The 27,648-nt window shown below is 40.8% G+C and overlaps 1 protein-coding gene across 2 annotated transcripts in view; it reads right to left on the bottom strand.

Moving 5' to 3' along the window:
- Nucleotides 1-27,648, bottom strand: part of gro (groucho) — a 628,688-nt gene that overhangs the window by 329,876 nt on the left and 271,164 nt on the right. For both annotated transcript variants that reach the window (XM_067137706.2, XM_067137707.2), the window contains exon 2: nucleotides 9,460-9,557. In XM_067137706.2, coding sequence (XP_066993807.2) covers nucleotides 9,460-9,557 — 98 coding nt within the window. The remainder of the gene's footprint in view (nucleotides 1-9,459; nucleotides 9,558-27,648) is intronic.

The following is a 27,648-nucleotide window of genomic DNA, read 5'->3' as shown; positions in this document are numbered from 1 at the left end:
TGGACTGATGACTCAAACAACACAACGTATTCAATTCCCAAATACTTTACTCTCAGTGTTTCGGTTGCCCTACAAACTCTTAACATATGCGCTCCTTCCATTTCTTCTCCACAGAGTGGACACTGATTTTCGTTATTTCTCTCTCTGACCCTTTTTCTTATAAATTCCCATTAGCCACCACACGATTCCTCTCGCTTCTCTGTTAGGAAGCCTTTCTCTCCTTATTGCCATATTGTGTGTGATTTTACAAAATTCCAGCAGTGTCCTTTTAGTTCCACATTCTGCCATAATCGTTTGCTTCTCAATATCCTGACCGTTACTTTCTTACTGAATTCCTTATATTTATACTGAATCTCTTTACCCTAGTAGCTTCCCATTCTTATTCTCTCGAGCATCCTTTTCACTTTCGTCAGCCAGTAACACTGCCTTCGTGAAGTACAGGCCGTACTGTAGCATGCGCGTGAAAGCAATCAGCTGATCGTTAGAGGAGAAGTTTAGCACGTGAGTTAGTTGAGTTACATGTGAATTCTTCGCTGTTTTATTGGAATTCTTAACGTTGGCCGTATGATTACTCAGATATATATCAGACTGTGTCGTTTTCGACTGCATTATTAAGTGAAAAGTCATAAATTAGTGAAGATAACTTAGTGTGAGCGTGTATTCATGTAAGGCTATAGGTTAAGAATATCGTTCTGCAGTGTTTTTAATTTTGTAGTTTATTTGTGTAATGTTATATCCATCGTGTAAAAGGAATTGAGTCAGTGCATTCAGCGTTTTATTATGAACCACAATGTGTATATAATTGAATAAAGGTTATCAGTGAGAGAAATCACCATGCTAAGAGTTGCTGTGTGCCTGGCTGGTAAGCGAATTATAGAAGAGGAGAGTACTCCAGTATTTGTGTTTCCTTCTGATGAAGAAAGAGGTTGTGGAAGAAGGCTATTCCTGAAGGAAATAAAGAGTGTCTCGTCCAGATGGTGAGTTAAAATGTCTTATTATGTCAAAAACATGGGTAACATTAGATATCTTTTTATGTCATCACACTTACGGCTTATTCGAATTCAGTGAATCTGAAAATTCAAGTCCAATTTATGCATTTTACCATTCTAGGTAGAAATGTATTGTGAAATAACACTGCTGAGATTTTTCCTATCAAATTTCATATCATAGGCACAGTAACAGGGTTTCAGGACACTTTCCTTGCACAGAGCTTTATCTTACGATCATTCTGAAAACATACGGGAATACGTTTTTGAATGTTTGAATGTTTGTACGGAAAGAAAGGTACAATGGAATGCTGAAGTAGCCGTGAAGTTAATTGTTCTGTACAGGACTCTTTCCAAACTTTTCGTTAGGGTCGTCTTTTGCTCTATTTAGTGTATATTCTGAGATCTTTAGTTGCCAGGAATGCTACCAGTGACTATTTAATTACGAGTTACCAAGCAATTTTCCAGCATATCTTGCATCATTCTATTCATAACTCATATTGTCGCTGATAAGGTCGAGATCAGGTTGTTCAGTTAAACTTGATAAGAAAGAGACTTCCATATGCTGACTGTTGAAGCAGAAATCGCCCAGTGAACATCAGGAGGGACGAGCGTGCTTACATCTCGAGACATGAAACTGCGAAAGGAAATTGGGTGAGAAAAGCTCCCTGAAAAATTAAGGAAAACACAATTTTGAAAAATAAAAATGATATACTAAGTGAGCGGGAGGAAAATAGGAATCGAGAAATGAAAAGAAAGTGGGAGTCAATTTTCGCACAAGTGAACGTTGCGGTATATGAATGGTTCAAATGTGTTCGAGCAAAGAAACTGAGTGGGTGGACCAATATCAAGGAAATCGCGAATTACCTGAAAGCTGAGGTTAATAGAATAAATAATGTGTGTGTCACGCTGGGTCGTTATTCCCTTTTCGAGAATACCGCAGTAAACAAATATGTGCTAACTTCGTACACCCAACTGAATGATAAATTCCCGAAGCGGCAATGAATGTAAAGGCTGTAAAATCAATTGTAATATCTCCTAGGTAAATATGTAGTTATAAAATATTTAGCATAATCAAAATAAAGATATGCTTATATTTAAGGTGGATGTACTTTGCTGTTAAAATGTTCGATTAATTTTTACAACCTTATATTTACACCCCTCGTAACGGACTTTTCCATAGAAGCGACGATGTCCACAGAAGAGAGGTTCGACCCAGTAAACTGTAATTTTTTTTCAATTTGCTTTACATCGCACCGACACATATATGTCTTATGGCGACGATGAGATAGTATATGGCTAGGAACGGGAAATATGCGGCCGTGGCCTTAATTAAGGTACAGCCCCAACATTCGTCTGGTGTGAAAATGGGAAACCACGGAAAACCATCCTCAGGGCTGCCGACAGTGGGGTCCGAAGCCGGTATCTCCCGGATGCAAGCTCACAGCTGCGTGGCCCTAACCGCACGGCCAACTCGCCCGGTAAATTGTAAAATTGTATGAGTAGCAATGTTAATTTGAATTGAGACATTTTAATACTTTAAGGCCATTTAAAATAACGTCTATGTTTACAAACAGTAGAAACGTGATATTCGGCAGTCCACGTTGTTAGACTGCTTTCGTAATATACAGGCGGTACTACAGAAAGCGCGCCAAGCCCACCAGTTATCAATGAGGCGAGCTAAGCGAATGTTTTCAAGTTGTACTTGTGAATGTAATTCATAAGTATTGGGGGTATTCTTTGGATAATTGTGACTGTTGAAAGACAGAAATTTATATTTAAGTATATTGCATGTTTGTTCTTTAAATTTATCACATCAGGATTTACATAAAGAGTTATTAAGATAATGTGACCTCACAGTTTAGGTTAGGTATGGTATCGTCAAGTGGTAATATAAATTCAAAGGACGTAATACTTCTCGCGGAATTTATTCATTTAATTGTTATCGTATAACACGTTTTTGTGGAAATATAAGGTGTTGCAAATTTGAATACGGTTGCCACAATGCTAATTTTTTTTTTTTTGCTAGTTGTTTTACGTCGCACCGACACAGATAGGTCTTATGGCGACGATGGGACAGGGAAGGGCTAGGAGTGGGAACGAAGCGGCCGTGGCCTTAATTAAGGTACAGCCCCAGCATTTGCCTGGTGTGAAAATGGGAAACCACAGAAAACCATTTTCAGGGCTGCCGACAGTGGAGTTCGAACCTACTATCTCCCGAATACTGGATACTGGCCGCACTTAGGCGACTTCAGCTATCGAGCTCGGTCCACAATGCTAAGAACTTGTGCGTACCACGGCGAAAATACAACTATAAGTAAATATACATTAATATTTTCGTTTTTCCGTGTGGAGGCAGATTTCCATTATGAAAACAACGAAAATCCCAAACGAAAGAAAATGCCTGTTACGAAGAATAAAGGAGCATGTTTTACTCATTTTCCAGAGCTGATGAGTTGTGCTTTTGACTTTCTTGTTACACAGATTTACAGCAGGGCGTGTTATTGTTGATACAGAACAAGCACAGAAGTGGACAGTAACCAATCGAACCTACATATGGCTATTTCTTGGGTTAGTAATGTTAAGTACGCGCTGACTTCATTCCCCAAAATTAATGGGAGTAAAACTAATTCCTCGGCAATTTCCGCGAATGTGGGAAATAACTAACAGATCTTGCTCGTCAGTGAATTAATATTTGGGAAAACATGAGCTATTCCTAAACAAAAAATTGATACAAATGTTTGTGTGGAAGAAATGATCTCAAGAAAGTCATCGAAGGATAGTGTCAGAAGTGTCAAGGAAAAAAAAACCAAGAAAGCTACTGTATTTACGGCCATCTAGAGGCATGGAGGTAAAGCCTATTATTATTATTATTATTATTATTATTATTATTATTATTATTATTATTATTATTATTATTACTGTACGTTTGTTGTCTCCATATTTCTATTAATGCATAATAGGTGTTTGTTGGGTACACTGACGAGTAAACTAACCAATCTTTGACCGCGTGGATCGCACTTCAAACCTACTTCTCCTAAAATTACGTAGACCTGACTTACGAGTTATGATGCGATTACAGGTGTTAGTGATATCACCTATAATATTAACACAACATTTGTGAATATTTCATAATTACAAGGTACAGACGTATCATGTCCTTGCATTGTACCAGTCGGACGGAGGAAACAGTTCGCCTCTTTGCGTAACGTCATCGGAGCTACAGAACGGCCTGTACCTCACCAAGGCAGCGACTCAGACGTCATTACTGACATGATATGGAGTTTGAATTCGCTATTGTTGCGAGCAACGAGGAATCAAGCTTCCTACTATCACCAACGAATCCTTTGTCTTGATTATGATTGTAATTTCAATTATCCACTCATGCTGTAATATTTTAATATCTTTGAATTCAAATAAATGTGGAAAATCCTTCCAAGTATTTCGAAACCCTGCGTTATTTCATTTAGCTAGTTCGTTTTTACCTTTCCTACCTCACCTTCTTCTTTGCTATTCTACGACGGTAAATTTAGGTGATAAATAGGGGAAGAGAGAAGAGAAGTATCTACGAGGATATACTTACCCACCATCCATGCGACCACAGCTCAACCGTGAGGTATCATGCACGTACGGAGAGTGACAGCTGGAGCAGAAGATCACGAAGAATGGATAGAAGATACGGGTATAATGCTTACTGTACTATCTTAAACACACTGGTTTCATCAGTTCTTTTACATTTATTTTAAGAATTTACCTTTTTAGTCCCTTGATTTCTCTCCTATCGCGGGGTCGGTTCTTTACTCTAGCTTCAAAACGTGTATCCATCTTCCCTATTGAGAGCAACAGTTCCACTTTTTTTCTGTTAGAGCTTGAACATTTAGCAAGTTCGTTTTACTCATTCTACCTCACTCTCTTCTTTGAACCGTTGGGAACAGATTACTGGAAGCTGGGTTGAGAGCTCGACTTGCCATGCGTTGTTTACCGTTGACACCAAACCACGGACAAGGAAACCTTGCATGGTATAGAACCAGAATCAATTGGGACATTGAGTGGCATTCGGTGGTGTTCAGCGATTAAGTCTCGCTTCTGCTTGGGGCGGTCAGACCGACGTGAACATGTCCGTAGATAACCGATCTGGCGAAAAGGTCACAGGAAGTAGCAATTACCGAAGCGCATACCTCTCCAACTCCTGGAATCATGGTGCGGGGAGCTATTGGACATGACAACAGGACGGATTTGGTACTTATTGAAGGGAGACTAAATGCTCGCCAGTATGTGGCAAGAATGGTAAACCCTGTTATCATACCCTCCATGACGAGGGTACCAAATGGCATATTCTAGCAGGATAATGCAAGAGCCCATACTGCAGTGCACACCGGAAACGCCTTGAGGAACGTACGGATCCTTGACTGGCCTACCCGTTCCCCTGACTTGTCACCCTTAGAGCATGTCTGGGATCTGATGAGAAGATATGTACGGTCATACCAGCATCCAGCCTGCAATCTTCGTGAACTGACACACCATGTCTTTCAGGCACGGCATGAAATCCCTCAAGATGTCATTGGAAGGCTGTTGGCTCCCATGCCACGCCGAGTACAAGAGTGTATTCGTGGCCGAGGGGTCACACCTCATACTGATGATGGTCATGATGGACAGTTCCGAATGGACTGAAAGTTTAATCATTTAATACCTGTTATGTGACGAACATCTCCACAAAGTTTGATAAATATCTGAGTGGTACTTCATGGTGTAACACTTTCCATTACCGCTAGTGTATAATTAATATGTTTCGTGCAGATAACGCCAAGTGATTTTCTCCTAGTACGGCGGCACTGCATTGTGTTTATCACATGTATAGCCTGAAGTGGTGTCGCTACCGGCGTCCTAGTCGGCCAGTGTCTTGGGAAGGTGCGGTATCCAACTGATGAGCTCATGCCGCACTGGGGCGAAACACTGGTAATTTTTGACGATTGAGTTTCCTGAATTTTTTAGCCAAGTGATTGTGTTTGTGTCTGGTTGCTTTGAATTTCATTTCCTTACACATATTTTGTGGTGAAAAGAGGTTTGAAAGTAAGGAGTGTTTGCGAGCAGTAAGTTGTCAAAATAGATAGGACAAAAGAATGTTAACAATATGACCAGTTTGCGGCTGGTAGTCGTTACCTAAAATTGCTTCATCCCTCCAGAATTCTCAGTCGGTGATTCTTTTCATACACCTGTGAGACCGCCAGTTGTACAGACGACAGGCGTTGGACATTTCTCTTTTTGCTCACACTTCTTTCGCCTACTCTACAGCGAAGCGAGTTTTCGGTTAGATACATTTTTGTTTCCGCAGAAAAAAAATATATATTTCTTCTAAGCAAGTTCTGGACCAAAGTTTTTCATTTACTTTGCATAATATCTCCATGTTTTTATGTCATACACTCAATTGCAAAAATATAAACAAATTGAAATGCGCACACAAACGAATCCCGCGAGCACAACGATGGTTGCCACACAGTATCGCCATAGGCTGACATGTCCCATTTGCGTTTAATGCTGAATGCTCATGCCGAACTGCCACTAAGGGCAAACATGTCCCTCTCTCATTCACAAATGCAAAATACTGAATAAACCTTGAGCAGGAGCATGGGCAGTGTGAGTCACAGATACTTAATGTTATTGGTTTTACGTCCCACTAACTACTTTTACAGTTTTCGGAGACGCCGAGGTGCAGGAATTTAGTCTCACGGTTCTTTTACGTGCCAGTAAATCTACCGACACGAGGCCGACGTATTTGACCACCTTCAAATACCACCCGACTGAGCCAGGATCGAACCTGCCAAGTGTGAACCACAATGAAAAGCTGATAAATGTCAGGCGCCGACGGCACTTTTGCCAGCTAGAAAAGTTTGATAGAGGCCGCATCGTCGGACTTGGAGAGGAAGGTTGGATGTTTCGGCGCGTTGTTCGCCACCTGAACAGTTCTGACTACAATGTCCGTCGGTATAGACGCAGTTGAAACGTGAGGATACACACATGCGTCGAGAAGGCTTAGGACGAACCCGGCCGACCATCAGAAGGTAGAATCGTTTCATTATGCGACAAGCTGTAAACACTCCCCAGGCGTCGCTGCGCACCATCCAAAGACATGTCACGGCAGCTGGAGATACGCTTGTATCAACCAGTACCATACCCAGACGGCTAGCAGAGCAGGATCTATCGTTGCGGCGTCCATTACGACGTCTAGCTTTAAGACTTGAGCTTCGCCGAGCGCAGTAATCCAAGGCAGAGCGACATACCACCCCCAAAAAAGATGTGTCGTGGTATCGGGTGCAATTTTCTACGATTCCCGCTCCCCATCGGAACCCTGATCACCTGAAATACCTCGTACTCCTAAATGATGTACTATACGACTCAACATGTAATCTTTTTTCGACTCCGCACTGTTCCGGTACCATACTTGGAAAAGATGCCGCCAGGATAGCTTATTACACGGCTAAGTGTGTGCAAACAATAAATGTATACTTCAAAAGTTTAGAAGTTACGGATACAATAATAGGCCTATATAATTTTAGTAGGGTCAAATGGAGTCATTTTATTATAACTCTATTTGAAGTTGGCGTTCGAAAAGAATAACCTTACGTTTAAACCTTAATCTTCTTTATGGGGATCAAACTACAGTCGACAACATTGATTTTCACCTCATGCAAAACTACATACCTGTATTATGTATTTACATGCCTTTCACATACAAAGATCACTTGCAGATCTGTTAATAAGGTCAACTTCACTGCGACTGAAGAGCGACAACGAGCGAGCAAAGAAGTCGTCGTTTGTTTATGCTATCTATAAGTCATAAATAGAGGGGGAATATTTAAAAGTCATGTATTCCAACATTCCTTGTACAGTCAAAAACGTAAGTCATTACTACGGCTCGGATGTTTAGGAAAAGTCATATTCTTTCTTTGTCTCGATTTTCTTGCCTGATTGGATTTTGGTGCAATCAAGGTGTTTATCGTCATAAGTGATTTTTATTTGTCATATAAATGCATATTTTAGCTATTTTTTCAAAAGGTCATATTTTGACCTATTTTTGTAGAAACGTCATATTGCTGTCATATTTCGGTGGTATGACGACAGCTGTAGCTGTGTAAAATCAACTTATCCAATGCGAACTCGTGTTCACAAAACTGCTTCTCGGTATCACACCTGCAGTTAATATAAGTGGAATATTGTTTGTATAGAATGAAGGCCATAGACTTCACTGCACCTTTCACATGATTTAAATATGCTCCAATAACCTTGTGACGTAGAAAGGAGCTCCTCTTCTTACAAGAATGTGTTAAGTGATAATCGGAGGTCTTTCGCGCCTGATGATTTGAAGATGAATCTTGTCATACACTTCAATTCCACCGGCGGAGAAGAATGAAAAATGTATGGCAGTTTGCATTATAGGTCCTGCCGCCCTACCATAATGTATTGAAAGACATCTTAATTCGTTTCGTGGTGCTCAATTTAAACTTTAACGCATTTAATAATAGGCCTATTGATGAAATTTGGGCTTGAACGTTCCATAATATTTAAAAAAATAGATTGATTGTTAGTTTTCTCGTACTTCAAACCACCACATGTTTTGACTCTTAAAATGCTGTGTGATCTGATAATCTTACTACCGGTACTTTACAGGTATGTATTCACAAATGTTCGATAAGTGAATCAAGGACAATAGACTGAATAACTGCTAAACATGTATATTCAGAAAATTAGTCTAATATGAAAGTAAGAATAACGTTAACAAATAGGTATCAAAGTAATTGCCCTTTCGATTTATAATTTATTAAAAATGTACATATTTAGATTAATCGTTTTCCAGTCATATTTTGTTATTTTTACGTCATATTTCTCCACTTTTGAGGTCATATTTGTTTGCTTATTTTGGCTATTTTAGGTCTTAAACATCCAAGCGCTAGTTATTACACATCTCGGCTCAAGTCATGAAGTCGAAACATTATTTTTGTCCAATTAGATCGGGAGAATTGCACATTGTGTGCCAGACTGAAAAGAATGAAATTTTCACGTCAAAATATATCACGAAGGATCATAGCATGGGACGGGGTATATCGTCGTTGCTCCTACGAAAAACGCTGTGATAATGTTCTAGGAGAAATACTGAACCGCAGTACATATATCATCAAGAGCGAAAATCCTTTGAAGTAACTCGCACAATACTGAATCTTAGATGACAGAACTTTACCGGCCGAAGTTCTAAACTGAAATATCTCACATAGCGGTTTTCGCAGGCGCAACAACGATATAAAGTTTGCCTGATTTTCCCGTACAAGACCCACTCAGTTTTTATGTCAAGAAGTATATAACACACGTCACGAAGAACATTTAAAATCTAGGAATGACCGCTTTACAGCAGTATGCTCATGCATTTTCTGTGCCATAAAGGTGAACAAAAAAATGTTGGGAGGAATCAAAGGCGACTTACGTGTGGTACTGCGCCTGCAGGAAGTTGAATTCCTCTTTGATGCGCTCGCAGGTTTCAGCCACAGTGAACTTGAGCTGGCCGGGCTGTGGCGGCGGTCCCTAGAACAACACAAAAAAGACCCATCAAACATCAGCAGAGACAATTTACCCGAAGTCACAAACCAAAGGGTGCCTGAGAAGAGGTAATTAAATTAAATTAAATTAAATTTGTGAATTGCAGAAATATGTACTATTAACAGGCTGGGATCACAAATCATTCATTGATCAGATTCTAACTGGAAACATGTAATACATTCAAAATTTAAGTAACCTCTAATCACAGCGATGAGAACTTAGTACACAAGCCAATAAAATACTCCAAAGACCAGATTAATCTATATATTAAAAGAGTTCACTAAAAACAGTTTGGCAAATCCGTCCGTCCGTTCTACTGGATCGAACTGCTTCATTTTTTGTTTTATTGTCTCCGGAATTAACCTGTCGGTGAATCATGAGACATTGATAAGTCCCAAAATTCAGCCAACTTTGAGTAATCACCGGGCGAGTTGGCCGTGCGGTTAGGAGCGCGCAGCTGTGAGCTCGCATTCGGGAGATAGTGGGTTCGAACCCGACTGTCGGCAGCCCTGAAGATGGTTTTCCGTGGTTTCCCATTTTCACACCAGGCAAATGTTGGGGCTGTACCTTAATTAAGGCCACGGTCGCTTCCTTCCCACTCCTAGGCCTTTCCTATCCCAACGTCGCCATAAGACCTATCTGTGTCAGTGCGACGTAAAACAAATAGCAACATTGAATAATCATAAAATCAAATCAATTATCACTCCAATAATTACAGGCGAAGGCTCACCCTAACCCGCAATCCATTCTGTACTTAGCAAGTTGCTAAGTGACTAACAATTTCATTAATGTTCTGATATGTACAGGATGGGCCATTTTAATCTATAGGAGCAAATATCTCGAAAACTACACATCGGATCAAAAGAAATGTGTAATGAAAATTGTTTGTTTCGGTAGGAGACATCCAATGATACCAAACTCCACCCCCTGTGCGTGGGGGAGCGGGAGAAGGAAATCTTAAATAGGAACCACCTTTTTATTGCAGATTTGGATCCCCCAGAAAAAATTACCCAATTTGACCTATGATTAAAGTCATTTTGGCTGACAGGTGGCTCTGTAATCGACAAAAATTAAATTGGTTAAAAAATCATCAAGAAATGGGGATATTTCTAGAAAAACACATGACATCAGAAAAATAAAAAGTAAATGTAATCGATATTTTCAAAACTGATATCCTACTACCACGTTGTTGTTCCTGGGTAACGCTAAAAGTAGTATTTAGTTATTGATAAACAAATAAATGAACTTTTCCATCGTTTTTGATTGCAACGCCATCTAAAAATAAATTTCCATCAATAATAAAATCAAGACATTCGATTCGGTACTGGAAAACCAAGATTTGATTTTTAAAAATGGTTTCCGATTGAAGATTTTGAAATAATTTCAACTCCCATAAGTGGGGAGGGGGTGAGTCGGTGAATAATGGTACCCCCAGGATATCAATTTTGAAAATATCGTTTACATTTACTTTTATTTTTCTGATATCATGTGCTTTTCTCGAAATATCCCCATTTTTGATGATTTTTAACCAATCTAATTTTTGTCGATTACAGCGCCATCTGTCAGTCCAAATGACTTTAATCATAGGTCAAATTGGGGTATTTTTCTGGGGAAACCAAATCAGCACAAAAAATGGCGGTTCCTATTTAAGATTTCCTTCTCCCGCTCCCCCACCCACAGGGGGTGGAGTTTGGTATCATTGGATGTCCCCTGCCGAAACAAACATCTTAGATTACCCATTTTTTTATCCGATGTGTAGTTTTCGAGATATTTGCTCCGATAGATTAAAATGGCCCACCCTATATATGATTGTCATCCTTAGTAATGGCATTGCATGCAGCCATGTTTGATTGCTACCTGTCAAGCCAAAGAGTATACACTTCTCTGATCACGGAAGAATACCTTTACCTGCCAGATACTCTTTGATTCTCTAACCTTTCCCAGCTTCCAAATATATTCAACAAATGGCAGAGCGTTCCTAAAACTTACATGTTGCCAAGAGGAAAACGTCTACGTACAAACAGACCCCATCATGACATACGCCTTAGACATTATCTGGGAACACGTATCTTAAGAAATTTCTCTGCCTGGCAGCATCGAGCTAACCTATGAACTAACAAGGCAACCCTTCTGTACAGAATATCTGCGACATTGCCTTCTACGACCCAATACCGATCTTTACATCAAGAACTGCAGGATAAAAAGCGAAAATATGGATAGATTTTTACGAAACAGACGGCATACTGACGTTGGAATGGATGAATTCTGACTACGAACTGCGGCATACCGTAACGCGCTTCTTATGAAATGTTCATAAAACCATTGAAAAGCGTAGGCAAAACAATGTGACTACGAGAGGCATATCTCACCTATTCTAGTTAAGCAATTAATTTGTTTATTTATACAGCCTAAACCGAGCGCTTTGGAGACATTTCAACCCAATCCATACAGAATTCATGAACACGGCGGGAACAACTTCGAGTCCGTACAGACATTTATAGGGTTGGAAAGGTTCTATCCGAAGTATTTAAAACAATTTCATTGCTAGAATCACTGTATTCAGTAACTTTGTCCATTCTGGCGGACAAGAAATATTCTCTCTCTCTCTCTCTCTCTCTCTCTCGAGCTTGCATTCGGAAGATAGTGGGTTCAAATTACCATCTTCAAGGCTGCCGACAGCGGGATTCGAACCCACTATCTCCCGAATACTGGATACTGGCAGCACTTAGGCGACTGCAGATATCGAGCTCGGTAATGAGAAAACAAAGAGGAAACTTAACAGTAACGAGTATTTTAGAAATTACATGACGAGAAACAAGGAAAACAGGTATTGTAACGTTCTGACTTGGTTGTCAAAAGTTAAATCGAAAGCTTACTCCTTAATTAGTACAGTACAGTTTCTACATTCATTTGCCTAACAGAAGGCTAGGTCTGTGAAAGGCGATACTTGGTCACCTTGTGCTATCATTCTTCCATACATAGAATTGTACAGATACAGTTTAAGTTTTCTAGGTCTGTTCAAACTGCACAGCCAACTGAATGACATTCGTCGCAGGTGATCTCATCCAATCCCGTACATGTCCAACTAAAGAGACATTTGGAGATCAAAAAGTCAACAGCAGCTGTATTCTCCAGAGCATAATTGTGTTACTTGCACAGTAGAGGAATTATTCTCCGGAAAGAGTTTATCCCTTTGGTTATGCGTGAAGGGGAGTTTGACAGACTAGACGACAGGCAACATGCGTGCTGCGGCTACCAGTGTCCTCTTGTTGATGATGACGAGATATTTTCGACAACGATTTGATGCAGGACACTAAACCATACTTCCTACATGCGTCCAATGTGTCTCAGACAGATTCGTGATGCTTAGGTCCCTCTCTTTCGATCTACGTTGGCCCTGTATACGTCCATCCTTCATGGCTGGGCACAAGCGACTTTCATCACTGAACATCACACACAGTCTTAACTCTCCCCAACCACTTCGTCGCCATTATAACTGCAGCCGTGATCTGTAGTAGTAAAGGGTGAATGGTACTCAACACGTAGGAACGCGTAGCCGAAAAACCTACCTCAACCAGACAATTTCTGCTAGTTCGGGCTGAGATTTCAGCAGTAACCACAATACGAAAGTGCGTTGTTACGGCGATGTGATCTACTGCAATCCGCCAGATATACCGTTCTTCACATATCATGGTTCCACAAAGGAGTCCTGAACCTGGTCTCATTGAGTGAGTACCTTTGCTTTACCATCATGGAAAACATTGATGCACGGTCCCAACATTTCGCCGCAGGCTTTCGGCGATTGCCTATACGACCAACCTGCTTTTCGTACGTCCACTATGCGCCTACTTCTAAGTCGCTTAAACATACGAAGGAGCGACGATTCTATCTTCGTAGCATAGTACCATAGAATAGGAAGCATACAAAAAGAAAACTTCCGTCTAATCCGCCCGCCAAATTCTAGTGTGTATGAGGAATATCCGCTATACCGAAACTGAGTGAACTACTGTCACACCTAGCTTCAAGCAAAAGCCTGTTTTACAACTTGTGACTTAATTTGAAAATAGTTAACAACCGTATCTTCACGTGAACACTTGCTTTTCTACATTTCGAATGTTAAATTTGTAAATATTTATAAATAGGACGCTCGGTAATGAGTATTTGTAACAGAAAAGGCAGTCGATAGTCCAGAAAAGGACAGAGAAACACGTGTCCTTCATTAATTAAATTATTTATTTATTTATTTATTTATTTATTTATTTATTTATTTATTTATTTATTTATTTATTTATTTATTTATTTATTGCGTCTTATTTTTAAGATCAACAATGAATGGAAAAGATATCAGTACTAGTACCATCCCTGACATTTTTGTTGGAAGTCACGTTGATATATCAGCTCACACTCCTAGGGAAGAAAAGTTGAAGACACGATTAAAATTGCTTCGAGGCAAAATAGATCATTTACAGAATAAATTATCCTCATGATAACCAATTTAAAAGTTTATGTCGTGAGTTTTATAACTTATAAACAACTTATAAAAATTCGAGGAGATCGTAGGAAAAACGGAATGCAATATCCATAAGAACTCAAAACTATGGGTCTAACTCTCCTTTCTAAGTCTTAATATTAGTAAATACTATAGTGTACGCATAATATAGTACATTTGCCCAGAACAAGGTACTTCATTCAAGTTAGAAGTTAAAATAACACGTTAAAAAATACTCAAACACAAACTAAAATAGAGTCAACGGAAAAAGGTCGTAGTTAACAAACAAAAAAAAAACACTAATAGAAACTGCACTCTTATACACGGTAAAAAAAAGGCCACTATCCCTCGTAAAACGGATGACGAGGTCTGCTGACTGCTCGTCATCTCGTAGGATGAGACTACGGAGTAGGTCGGCCAGGTCCACGCACTCCGTTAGGATGTGTACCATGGTAAGACGACCGTCGCAAGCACACACCTCCAAGAATTTAAAACAAACAAGACAGTTAAGAAACTACGTTCCCAAAAGGAAAGCATTAGCAGGCATTTATACAAGTGGAGGTACATATCTCCCCTAAAGCGCAATACGTACGCTTCTAAAGGAGGCATAGAGTGATGCCTCAACAGCGCTCTAGCTGCCAGCGTTTACCAATCCAATTGAGAAGTACAACGCCACAACGGGGAAAAACGGTGGGAATGTCACCATTGAAAAAGCGTTAAGAGCTTGAATACATCAGATGAGCTCTATACAGAAATTTCAGTGATAGATAACATAAGTGGAGGAACACTACTGACGAAAATGTGGGCTACTGAGCTAGACAAAAGAGTGACTGAATGGGTGGCTATTCAAAGGATGTACCATATGGTTGATAAGAGAGTTTAAAAAAGTAAACAGGCGATGGGATGCGTTCAAACCAATTGTTGAGGAGTGTAAAAATAGGTACGTACCTTTAAAGGTGGTAAGGAATGGTTAAGCCCACTATATCATAAATAAAGGTGCTTAAGAAGGAGGTGCACGTTAAAAAGGTACAGAGTTATAGATGGTTGTGAAGTAAGGAGAGATTGAAGCGACTTACTAAGAAATTGAATTCAGCGACGAAGTCAGCTAAGCGTAACATGATGGCAAACGTCACTTTTAGCAAAAAATGGAAGGGTATGTATAGGTTACTTTAAGACAGAAACAGGTTCCAAGAAGAAAATTCCAAGAATCATTAAAGGAACAAGGGAAGTGTATATGTGAGGATTTACAGAAGGCAGAAGTATTCAGTCAACATAATGTAAAAGTAGTTGGATATAAGCTTCGTATCTAAGTAGAGGAAGTGCCTTGTACTAAAAAAGTACTGAAAATTACCTAACCAAGTTGTACAAAGGGAAAGGTGATAAGTATAAAACATACATACAGGCCAGTCAGCTTGACATATGTTGCATGTAAGCTTTGAGAAAGCACTCTTTCTGATTATGTTAGACATGTTTGCGAAATTACTAAGTGGTCTGATAGAAGGCTGTTTGAGGTTCGGAAATGGTATTCTAGTGAGGTTCCACTTGTACGATTCCAGCAAGATGATCAATGGACTATATCGCTACTGAACTATCCAAGGCTTCTGACGGGGTAGATCATAGAACACTACAGACGGAAATGAGGGCTAGTGAACATGACAAAAGAGTGTCTGAATGGGTGGCTAAATTTCTAGAAAACAGGTCTCAGGGGATTAAAATAGGTGAAGCTTTATATGAAACGCTTAAGAGGAGAGTTCCGCAAGGCAGTATTGCTGGACATTTAGGTTTTCTTATTTTATATAAATGATATGAATAAAGAACTGAAATCACACATAAGGCTTTTTGCGCATGATCTTACACTGTATAGAATAACAGGTGAGACATAGGAATGTGAGTGGCTTCAAAAAGACCTCGACAACGCCGTGAGATGGACAGAAGACAATGTTATGATGGTATATGGGGTGAAAAGTCAAGTTACACCTAGAGGAAAAGTCCCCTCAGTTTTAACTATTGGGTCGATGAAGTGCAAGTACCTAATAATAATAATAATAAGCAGAAGGAGAAGAAGAAGAAGAAGAAGAAGAAACGGGCATAACGAAGAAAGAATAATAATATTAATAATAATAGTAACTTTAGGTCCCACTAACTACTTTTTAGGTTTTCGGAGACGCCGAGATACCAAAATTTTCTCGTGCAGGAATTCATTGATGTGTCAGCAAATCTAACGACACGAGGCTAACGTATTTGAGCACCTTCAAAAACCACCGGATTAAGCTAGGATACAAAAGTTGAAAACTAAAAAAGCAGCTGGAATGGATAAGATTTCGGGGGATATACTAAAAACAATGGGTTGGGATATAGTACCATATCTGAAGTACTTATTTGATTATTGTCTTAATGAAGGAGCTATACCAAATAAATGGGCAGTTGCTATAGTAGCCCCTGCACATAAAGGAAATAGTGATAGACATACAGCTGAAAATGACAGGCCAGTCAGTTTAAGATGCATTCCCAGGTAAGCTTTGGGAAGGCATTCTTTCTGATTATATTAGACATGTTTGCGAAATTAATAACTCGTTCGATGGAAGGCAGTTCGTGTTTACGAAAGGTTATTCCACTGAAGCTCAACTTGTAGGATTCCAGCAAGATATAGCAGATACCCTGGATTCAGGAGGACAATTGGACTGTATCGCGATTGACCTATCTAAGGCATTTGGTAGGGTAGACCATGGAAGACTACTGGCAAAAAAGAGTGCAATTGGACCTAACAAAAGAGTGAGTGAATGGGTAGCTATATTTCTAGAAAACAGAATTCAGACAATTAGAGTAGGCGAAGGTTTATCTGACCCTGTACTAATTAAAAGGGGAATTTCCAAAGGCAGTATTATTGGATCTTTATGTTTTCTTATATATATTAATGATATGAGTAAAGAAGTGGAATCAGAGATAAGGCCTTTTGCGGATGATGTAATTCTGTACAGAGTAATAAATAAGTTACAGCATTGTGAGCAACTGCAGAATGACCTCGATAATATTGTGAGATGGACAGTAGGCAATGGTATGATGATAAACGGGGTTAAGTCAGTTGTGAGTTTCACAAATAGGAGAAGCCCTCTCAGTTTTAATTACTGCGTTAATGTGGTGAAAGTTCCTTTTGGGGATCATTGTAAGTACCTAGGTGTTAATATAAGGAAAACTCTTCATTGGGGTAATGATATAAATGTGACTGTAAATAAAGGATACAGATCTATGCACATGGGTATGAGGGTATTTAGGGGTTGTAGTAAGGATGTAAAAGAGAGGGCATACAAGTCTCTGGTAAGGCCCCAAATTGAGTATGGTTCCAGTATCACCAGGATTAGTTGATTCGGGAACTGGAAAAAATCCAAAGTAAAACAGCTCGGTTTGTTCTGGGTGATTTCTGACAAAATAGTAGCGTTACAAAAATGTTGTAAAGTTTGGGCTGGGAGGAATTGGGAGAAAGGAGACGAGCTGCTCGACTAAGTGGTATGTTCCGAGCTGTCAGTGGAGAGATGGCGTGGAATGACATTAGTAGACGAATAAGTTGAGGAGTGTCTTTAACAGCAGGAAATATCACAATACGAAGGTAAAGTTGGAATTCAAGAGTACAAATTGGGGCAAATATTCGTTTATACGAAGAGGAATTAAGGATTGGAATATTTTACCTAGGGAGATTTTCGATACATTCCCAATTTCTTTGAATTGATTTAAGAAAAGACTAGGTAAAACCTGATAGAGAATCTGCCACCTGGGTGACAGTCCTAAATGCAGATTAGTGGTGACTGATTGATACTTGTACAAAATTGTTAAGCTTTATGGCAACTCACGTCATGTGGCACTAGTTATTTACAAGCATTTAAACAAATCGTTTAATTCACTGCTTAATTTTCTTCAAACGTTTGAAGGAGCAGGAACAAAACAACTACTACAGTAATTCCTCCCACTTCTTGTGGATCATCAGATGGTGTTAGGACGGTTCCAATCACCTTTGTGAGGCACAAGAGTGTCATTAACATGATGTGGGTTTTACCACATCCTAGCACCTTCTCAAACTAAATCGCATTTGTCTGATTACATAGTTTGCGCGACCGGCTGGGACTAGCTAGCTACAGTATCTAATCGTACTAGTAACGTAAAGTCTAGAGTTTGTCGTGAACTCTCTCACCGATTGAACTTTAAATGAAATGCAGTGCCGACGATACGGCTCGTCATAATGTTCTCATGTTCCAAAGCCCACGGAAACAAAGTACAGCATTAACGCGTCCTCCGATCAGCCGACCTCCCCCCCGATTGTATCGCGAATGTCATTACAGCTCCCACCTTGCTTCCTACTTGCCCCTCCCCCACTAGGTCCGTGTATTATTTACAGACTACTGCACTCCCTTTTCAGACCGTTCTCTCCCATTTAATTGAGATGGCGAGCGTGTAGCAGTGTCGCTCTTCACATCAATGATTATCACCTACAGAAGCCCTCCGAGAGTAGGCCTACCACTGAATCTTCATTGTGCCTTTAGTAGTGCTATCAAGTCCTACGTTTTCTAGGTTAACACCGTGAGCTACGCAGATCATTAAAATAACCTAGTAGCTTATTACTGCAAGACGATCTCCGTAAATAAAAATTATCGTCACTTCACTTCTAAAACCTCGCAGGTCGGATTTTGCCGAAAATAAGGTTATGCCTCCTTTGTTTTAACGTATCCACAAAGACGTACACGAGATGCTATTAGTTGTTACAATTAATTTATTCACACGTATTTACAAAACACACACATAACCTTAATCACTGCTGTCAAAAACAAAACATTCATATCACAAACCGCCATTTAAAGATAACTTCCTATCGCTACACATCGAGATGACAACATTGAAACACAAATAAAACAGATGACTGCGTCAAGCATGTCACTTCAATATGGCGACTGCGATTACCGCATGTCAACACGAGAATAACTTCCAATCAATAACTTCCAATAACTAACTTCACCGTCAAGATCGTCTCTTTATATAGGTGCCTGGACAGGCTTCTAGAAAGTTTCATTACAGAATGTATCTTCGTAAAAATTCTAGAGTGCGTAATACACAGTTTACAATGTACGGAATATTCTCAATCGTTCTAGTGTCTATACCATTCTGGAAGTTACAGTGTGTTTCACTATTATAGATTACAATTTACATATAGCACAGAAAAGCAAAGCAAAACAAAGTCATCTCCGTACAGGCCATGAAGGCCCTTGGAGGGGTGGGAGGTAAAGGCTTCCACCATTCGCAACCTCGTCACATGATGGGGTAGAGTTGTTAGCTATACGCCCGGCCGCCTTTGCTCCCAGGAATTAACCTGGTGTTCATTTTTGGTGTAGGCTGGGTGAACCTCAGGGCCATATGCACCTCCGGAAGTGGAAATCTCGTTTCTTAAATGTTACGAATTCCTGGAGGGGATTCGAACCCACGCCCTTCCGGGCGAACCGAGCACGCCTTTACCGCCTCGGCCAGGCAACCCCTATTTATATATAGGAAAGAATAAATTGTAATATTAATTTGCACGTATTTACATTAACTGAACTTATATCAATGTCTATGTACAACGCGTGTTCCATGACATAACCTCACAGAGAATACAATTATTCGACTATGTAAATAATAGTCATACTAATACTAAATGGATGTAACACTTCACAGATATGTAAGTAATAATAACCATAATCGTAAAATAATAACCATAATCGTAAAATAATAATAATAATAATAATAATAATAATAATAATAATAATAATAATAATAATCTTCTTCTTCTTTTCCTGCCGCTTTTCCCACACCTGTGGGGTCGCGGGTGCGAACTGCGTCGCACATGTGGATTTGGTCCTGTTTTTACGGCCGGATGCCCTTCCTGACGCCAACCCTCTATGGAGGGATGTAAGCACTATTGCGTGTTTCTGTGGTGGTTGGTAGTGTAGTATGTTGTGTGAATATGATGAGGAGAGTGTTGGGACGGACATATACACCCAGTCCCCGAGCCAGAAGAATTAATCAGAAGAGATTAAAATCCCCGACCCGGCCGGGAATCGAACCCGGGACCCTCTGAACCGAAGGCCAGTACGCTGACCATTCAGCCAACGAGTCGGACAATAATAATAATAATAATAATAATAATAATAATTGTACCGGGCGGTACACCTCCACGCCGCGAATTCAAATATTGTGCCAGTTGCAACCTCTCTACAGGAGAAACTCTGAACTTTAAAATCTGTATTAAATCAAAGGTTTCTCGGAAGATGTCTCTACTGTAAATTTTGAAGTGTTCTGAATTATATCTATTTCGATTTGTATTTGTTTGCTCTGTAGCAAGAAGTGTGGACATTCTCTTCTAGATGGTACTACTTAAGAACTATAATTGTGCACCCTAGTGCGAAGTGAAGGAACTGTTTTTTTGAAGAAATTAGGTATTCATAAGTTTGTTCTTTGTTAAATTTCTTTTAGTCATTTTTTGGGTTGGCAGTATAACCCTTCTCTTTCCGCCAGTTTTGAATTTAACCAATCAGTAATTTCTGTAATTAATTTTCCTCCAATCATAGCTTTCTTCCTCAGGTTTCCATGTATAATTCCTAGTCTACCAATAAAGTTGAAGGGGTGTGTCTTTTTCATTCTTGAAAGGTCTCGAATTTTCCACGAGGGTATAAAAACTGCTGATTTTCTGGTCTCGGGGCCACTTCAGTAACATCTTTCGCAGTGTGTGAACATATATAGCAGGGGGCGGGAAGCGCCTCTTTCTCCAAGCAGCAGTTCATCTACAAGGTAATGGCCTGTTAACATCTTCTTTTCTTGCTAGCTCAGCAGTTTAACTCTCGGGGAGGGTTCGAAACCTTTAGTATGTAAACTACCCTTTTAAAAAGTAAATTATTTTCTGTCTATCTATAAATTACAAATCTGTAAAGCGGGGGGAGAGAGTGCTTCACCCTCTCGAACTCCCCTTCATTTTGAATTTGAGGTGACTATGTTTTCGTAACCGTTTTTCTCTTCCTTCTTAAAGTCTTAAACTTATTTGCCAACTAGTCACTTCCCTAGTATGGGATTAGCACCTGTATAACTGGCCGAGTGCCCCCCTAGGTTTTAAGAAGTTCCATGTAGGAGTGCAAGCTACGCCTCCAGTCAATTTGGTTTTTGGGCCATTTAATTAACCCAGAGTTTGTTTTCTTCATGTGAAGGCCCTGTAGGTTGGGTACAAGATACCCCTGTTTCACTGTATGTGTGCCTTAAGGGCAGTTAGGAATGAAGGCTGTTGTAGCCTTTGATAGGCTTGTAAAATTGAGAGCGGGTCTGCTCTTTTCATCTTAACATTGTAATTAGGAGCAAGTGCTCCTCGTACTTAGGGGTTTTCTGCCCTTTAGCTATTGTGGTGGTGAGCTGAGAGCTCAGAAATTAATCTTGGGGCTCGAAGCCCAAATCTTGTAACAATTGTAATTTCTTAAATTGTTTTCCTGCTACTTGGTACCTGTTACTCTGTAGTTGTTATCTGTTGATTTTGAAAAGAAAATATAACCTTTGTTAAAGTTTTAAATTAACTTTAATTTCGTAAGTTGAGACCTATTCCCGCCCGCACTTTCTTTCACCTCTAACTACCACGGATAACTCCGTAACAAGTGGTAGCAGGTGGGTCTCAATTTAGCCCCTTTTGATGGCTAAACATTGTTTTCGTTTTGAACTCTAACAATTTTCTCAGTTGCTGGAATTTTTTTTTTTCTAAAAGTTTTTGTCATCATGTCCGGCTCTCGCGACGTCCTCCATCCCGGCTATTTGCGCAAGGAGGAATTGATCTATGAATTAACGATCAGGAATGTTCAATCTGGAGGCACGGTTGCGATAGACACCAATAAGTTAAAAGATTCCCTTCATTTGCCTATTACCATCCCGACTTTGGGAGAAAAAGAGATCGATGACGCTTTCTCCACGATCACTGATAATGCTATAGTTAGTTTTTTTTGAAGTAAGTGATCCATCTCCTAATCAACTCAAAAGAGTACAGGCCAGATTGTACCACTTTTATAATAGGGTATGTGATCTATTGTCCTTGAAGTTAAATGACCTTCAGGGTAAGGAAGCTAGTGCTGTTGCTGGAAACCTGTCTAAAATGTCTAGTAAAGTTAGCCATTTGTTATCTGGATCTGCTATTCCAAAAACCGACCAGCCTATGGTAGTAAATATCGTAAGTGGGGAGGATCCCTCTAAGGAGGAAGGAGGTAGTACTGCGGAGGCTACCCAACGAACATCTGCCCCATTAGAAACTGTGTCCGATCGCCGCACGTCCATTCCACCCTTCGTGTTAAATAACGCTCCTTCTGAATCTGCTTCTCCGCCACTTAGGCAACTTCCTACTACGTCCCTAGGTTTCAGCAGTTTGCCCCATCCTTTAGCAATGTTGCTCAGAGGTATTTCTAAGTTTTCTGTTAACTCTACCAGTGACGTAATTTCATTCTTAAGGTTTTTAGTTGAGTTTCAGGATCATGCCCTTGTTTTTTTTTCTTTCTCCGTGTCAAATTTTGCAGATCATTTATCCCTATGCAATTGGTGTTCTCTCCGACAAGATAGTTAGGGCAATTGCTGAACAGTCATCCATAGAAGACTTCCATGCCCATCTGTCGGCAAATTTTATCCCTGCTCGAGCTAGGTCATCGCTCATTCAAAAGTACTACTACCGAGTACAACGGTTGGATGAAAATTTGGCAGACTTCATCCAAGACATTAAGTTTTACACTAGGGTATTTGTTCTACATTTCCCTGAAGATCAAATTGTACAGGCTATTGTGGAAGGAATTTCACCACCTTACAGATCATACTTGTGTTTTGCGTCGCGTCCGCAATATTCGCTGAGTTAGAGGCTATGGCTGTCTCAGCCGAAGGAGTTAGATACGCCGATACCTTGCGTGTCGCGAAAGAACCCCCTCCATCCTCTAGTAGTTTTCGGCCTCCACCTCGCCGACCCAACACACCCCGTAAATGTTACGCTTGCGGGTCGCCTGACCATCTTCGCAATAAATGTCCATTGATCAAATCTAGTAGGACAAATAATGGAGCAGGTTCATCCCAAGGCTGTTTTAAATGCGGCGCGTTTTCACATATTGCCAAGAACTGCCCTAATGCTAGCAGTACCCCCTCCTGCTCAACTTCCGGTGCAACTTCCACCAAGGCCAATAACAATAAGTGACTAGTGGCTTCGGCTGAGTCGGCGAACCCTTCTTCTCGAGGCTCAGCCCCAAGTAATCATGTCGAAATTTCAGGGAAAAACTCTGTCTTCAAATTTATCTTTTGAAGGTCCCAAAGAATGTCTTAGGATTGCGGCGGATACCCCCGCACCTGTTCCTTTTCTCAAAATTGAATTGAATAATGAGCCCGTAACTGCTCTTTTAGATTCAGGCAGTGTTTGTTCAATTATTTCGGCTGAGTGGTATTCCAAATTAAAATCTATTTGTAAACTTCCTGATCTTTGCTCGTCTTCGGTTCAATATGTTTCGGCTAATTCTTCTCCATTAGAAATTTTAGGTTCCTTAAAGGCCAAAATTCGTATTTCTAAATTTACTTGGAAGGTTAGACTATTGGTGGCAAAGCACTTGTCTTGCACCATTATATTGGGAGCAGACTTCATGTCCTATACTGGTCTAGTGCTCGATCTTCAGAGCAAGTCGTGCACGTTCAAATTTGCTTCGAATTGTAAAATTCCCTTATTGAAATGTAGTTCTGTGTCATGTGCATCTATTTCGCCTACCCAGGATGAGATGTTGTTAGATCTTAGACATCTACCTGAGGAACAGGCTGATAGTATTCGTAAGCTGTGTCAGTCGTTTCCAGAGGTTTTCTCGGATACTCTTGGTGTTACTGACCTTATTGAATACAAGACTGAGGTTACGGATTCCATCCCCGTCAGGTTTCCACCTTATAGACTATCTCCGCCTAAAATGAAGGCTCTGAAGGAGATCATTGATCAGATGTTGAAGGATGGCATTATTCGGCCCTCTAAGTCGGCGTATTCGCATATTTTCCTTATTCCGAAACCGCAAGGTGGCTTCAGGCCTGTGATTGATTATAGGGCTCTCAATCGGAAGGTGGTGTTACAATCTGTGCCCCTTCCCGACCTTCATTCTTGTTTTTCATGGTTTCGTAAAGCTAAGTTCTTCACCATATTAGACCTCAATCAGGCTTATAACCAGATACCGCTAGCAGAGAAATCCAAACATCTGACAGCTTTTGCCACGGATTGGAACTTGTACGAATACAACCACGTGCCTTTTGGGCTCCCCACGGGAGCAGCTGTACTTACTAGACTGCTAGGCAGGGTCTTCTCCGACATCAAGTTTGAGTACTTGTACCACTATCTTGATGATGTCGTCGTATTTTCGGAGACCTTCGAAGAACACCTCGATCATCTGAGAGAAGTTCTCAATCGCCTTCGTAAGGCTGGGTTAACTGTGAAGTTGTCCAAGGTCGCCTTCGCTAAGTCTTCCATGTCATTCCTAGGGCATATTGTGTCGCCCGATGGTGTTGCAGTCGATCACTCTAGAACACAGGCCATCCGTGATTTCAAGCCTCCAAAGGACATCAAGGGTATTGCTAGGTTCATTGGTATGGTGAATTTCTTCAGGAAATGTATTCCAAATTTCGCCAATAGAGCGGCGCCCTTGAACTTACTACGTAAGAAAGGCGTCAAATTTGAGTGGGGACCTTCTCAACAAGCCGCTTTCGAAGACCTCAAATTAGCTCTCTGTAATGCCCCTGTCCTCGCTATGCCCAATTTCTCTAAGAAATTCATCGTCCAAACCGACGCGTCGTCGTCGGCGGTGGCAGCAGTCCTTCTTCAAGAGACTGAACTAGAGAGGTGACCCATCGCCTACGCATCTAGGACACTTTCGGCTCAAGAAGCCAAGTATTCCATCTATGAACTTGAGGGTTTGGCTGTCTTGTTTGCGCTAGAAAAGTTCCGTCTTTATCTGGAACATGTCAAGTTCGACTTGGAGACTGATAACCAAGCCTTAAGCTGGGTCTTAGGTAGGCCGCGTCGTACTGGTCGTATAGCCCGGTGGGCCATCCGAATTTCTGCCTTCCAATTTGACGTTAGGCATATCAGAGGTACTGAAAATGTTGTCGCAGACGGACTCAGCCGTATGTTTTCCAATGATGTAGAGACCCATGAACTGGTCGATAGTTCTTCACCTCCCGAGTCCATACGACCTGAGGTTAATGCCATTTTAACTGATGCTCCCATGTTGTTTATGGATCTTGAGAAATATCATCGTGAAGATCCGACGCTGGCCCCTATCATGGAAACCCTTTCTTCTGGGGAACATGTTGTCCCTTATGTGCTGAGGAATGATGTTTTATGCTGCCCGTCGAGGCATGATAAGAAGATGAAGGCGGTGGTTCCAGCCGTTCTTGTGCCCATGATCTTCAAGTACTATCATGAGACCCCATTAGGGGGGCATTTAGGTATCTTCAAAACCCGTGAAAAGATCCGGGAGTTGTTTATTTGGAAAGGTATGGACGGTGAAATTCGTGACCTAGTTAAAGCTTGTAAATCTTGCTTGCTTAGTAAACCCACCATGTCCACCAAGGTAGGCCTATTGTCTTCTCATCAAGCATCGCGCCCTATGAAACGTCTGTATATCGACTATGTCGGACCCTTCCCCCAGTCAAAGGGGAATGCCAACAAGTTCATCCTTGTATGTATAGATGGTTTTACAAGATTTTCTTGGTTATTCCCGACTAAGCTGGCTACCGCTCAGTCCACCATTTCCTGTTTAAATTCTATCTTTGCTTCTTTTGGTCCGTGTCAATATATTGTGCCCGATAATGCGAAAGCTTTCACATCAATCTCTTTCGTAAATTTTGTTTCGATCTATCTATCTCTCATGTAACAACTTCTGCTTACTATCCTCAACCATCTCTGGCTGAACGGGTCAATCGTAATCTGAGGTCGGCGCTGATTGCATATCATCATGAAGATCATTCTAGGTGGGACACGTCCCTGCATTGGTTAGCTTTTGCTTTGAATTCGGCGGTTCATGAATCTCATAAGTTTACTCCAGCTTCCTTGATGTTCAAGTTTGTTCCCAACACGCCGCTCTCTAACCTTTGGTCTCTTAGTGATATTCTACCTGAGACAATAGATCCGGAGAACATTAAAGATCTTTGGAAGAAGGCTAAGGCCAATCTTAAAGTGTCTCATGAAAAGGTTAGGAAAAGATATGATCGTGGACGGAGACCCACCAATTTGAAGGTAGGCGACCAAGTAATGGTCAAGAATTTTTTTCTCGCGGGCAAGCTTGCCCCCAGATTTCATGGGCCGTGTATTATTCTCGATTTCCTCACACCCGTTACCTTATTATTAAGCAATCCAGCCACCGAGAGGAAACCGAGGTGAAACCTGTGTAATTTCCGCGCTAACTTAGCTGGTTTTTATTTTTTACCTTTTGAAAGAAATCTGAAGGGTATATTTTGGGTTTCATGTTGAGGCCTTCTGCCCTTTGAATCATGTTCTTTGTATTTAAATATTCATTGTACAACCTCCCCCGTCAGTTAAACTGCTGTTCTGTCCACCTAGGCCATTACCAAGCTCCCGTCTCCTGCTCAAACACACCAGTGGCTAATTAAAATGAAATAAAAACTTCCACGCCGCTGGCCCCTCAGCCTCACCACAAAGACTGTACCCTAAAATCATTATGGTCCAACAAAATTCTGCCGCTGAGATCTTAATGTTTCAGTGCCCCCGCAGCCGTGCGGCGCCGTACCGCCACTGTGGTGGAGTACGGGCCCGCTCTACTCCGGTGAGGTCAACCAGTGTACGGCGAGTCGGAGTCCTCCTTCCGGCCAAGGCTGATGTGCGGCGCACCACCTGCTAACTGCCTGCGGACTGTAAATGATCGTCGCGTGTGCGGCGTGCTTCACCACCATTACCCCTCTCATAGTAGCGGGAGAGGTGTATCTCAGGGTACTTGAGGGGTCCGAGCGGCCACCTCTGAACACAAGCAGCGGCGACTGGTCTGGCCGTCAAACTTAATCAACAACTAATGCACTTATTCAACTACATGGGCATTCAATATCCACAATTACGGCGTTTTTGAATTCAACATCAACATCTGGTGGACTTAGAAAAAAATGTTTCTTCTTCCAAGAATTAAGGTTTTCCTTTGGAATTCAATTACTACAACCATAGAGACCTTTTCATCAAAATCTACTACAAAAGTTTAAAAACTGGACTTAATATTGTCGCACCCACCAATATCAAACCTATTAAGAGATCTCTGACTACTGAAAAAATTGGTATTTTCTCTGCTAAATTTTTCTTCATCCAATCTGCAAAAAAAACCTCGGACTTAAAAAAAAAATGTTTTCTCCTGTGTAACCCCTTGGAAGTACTTTGGGGGGGTGAGGTCTGTACCGGGCGGTACACCTCCACGCAGCGAATTCAAATATTGCGCCAGTTGAAACCTCTCTACAGGAGAAACTCTGAACTTTAAAATCTGTATTAAATCAAAGGTTTCTCGGAAGATGTCTCTACTGTAAATTTTGAAGTGTTCTGAATTATGT

The sequence above is a fragment of the Anabrus simplex genome, chromosome 1, assembly GCF_040414725.1.
Source record: "Anabrus simplex isolate iqAnaSimp1 chromosome 1, ASM4041472v1, whole genome shotgun sequence".
NCBI classification, from domain to species: domain Eukaryota; kingdom Metazoa; phylum Arthropoda; class Insecta; order Orthoptera; family Tettigoniidae; genus Anabrus; species Anabrus simplex.
The sequence above is the reverse complement of the archived record's forward strand: the minus strand, read 5'-3'. Positions and strand labels throughout refer to the sequence as shown.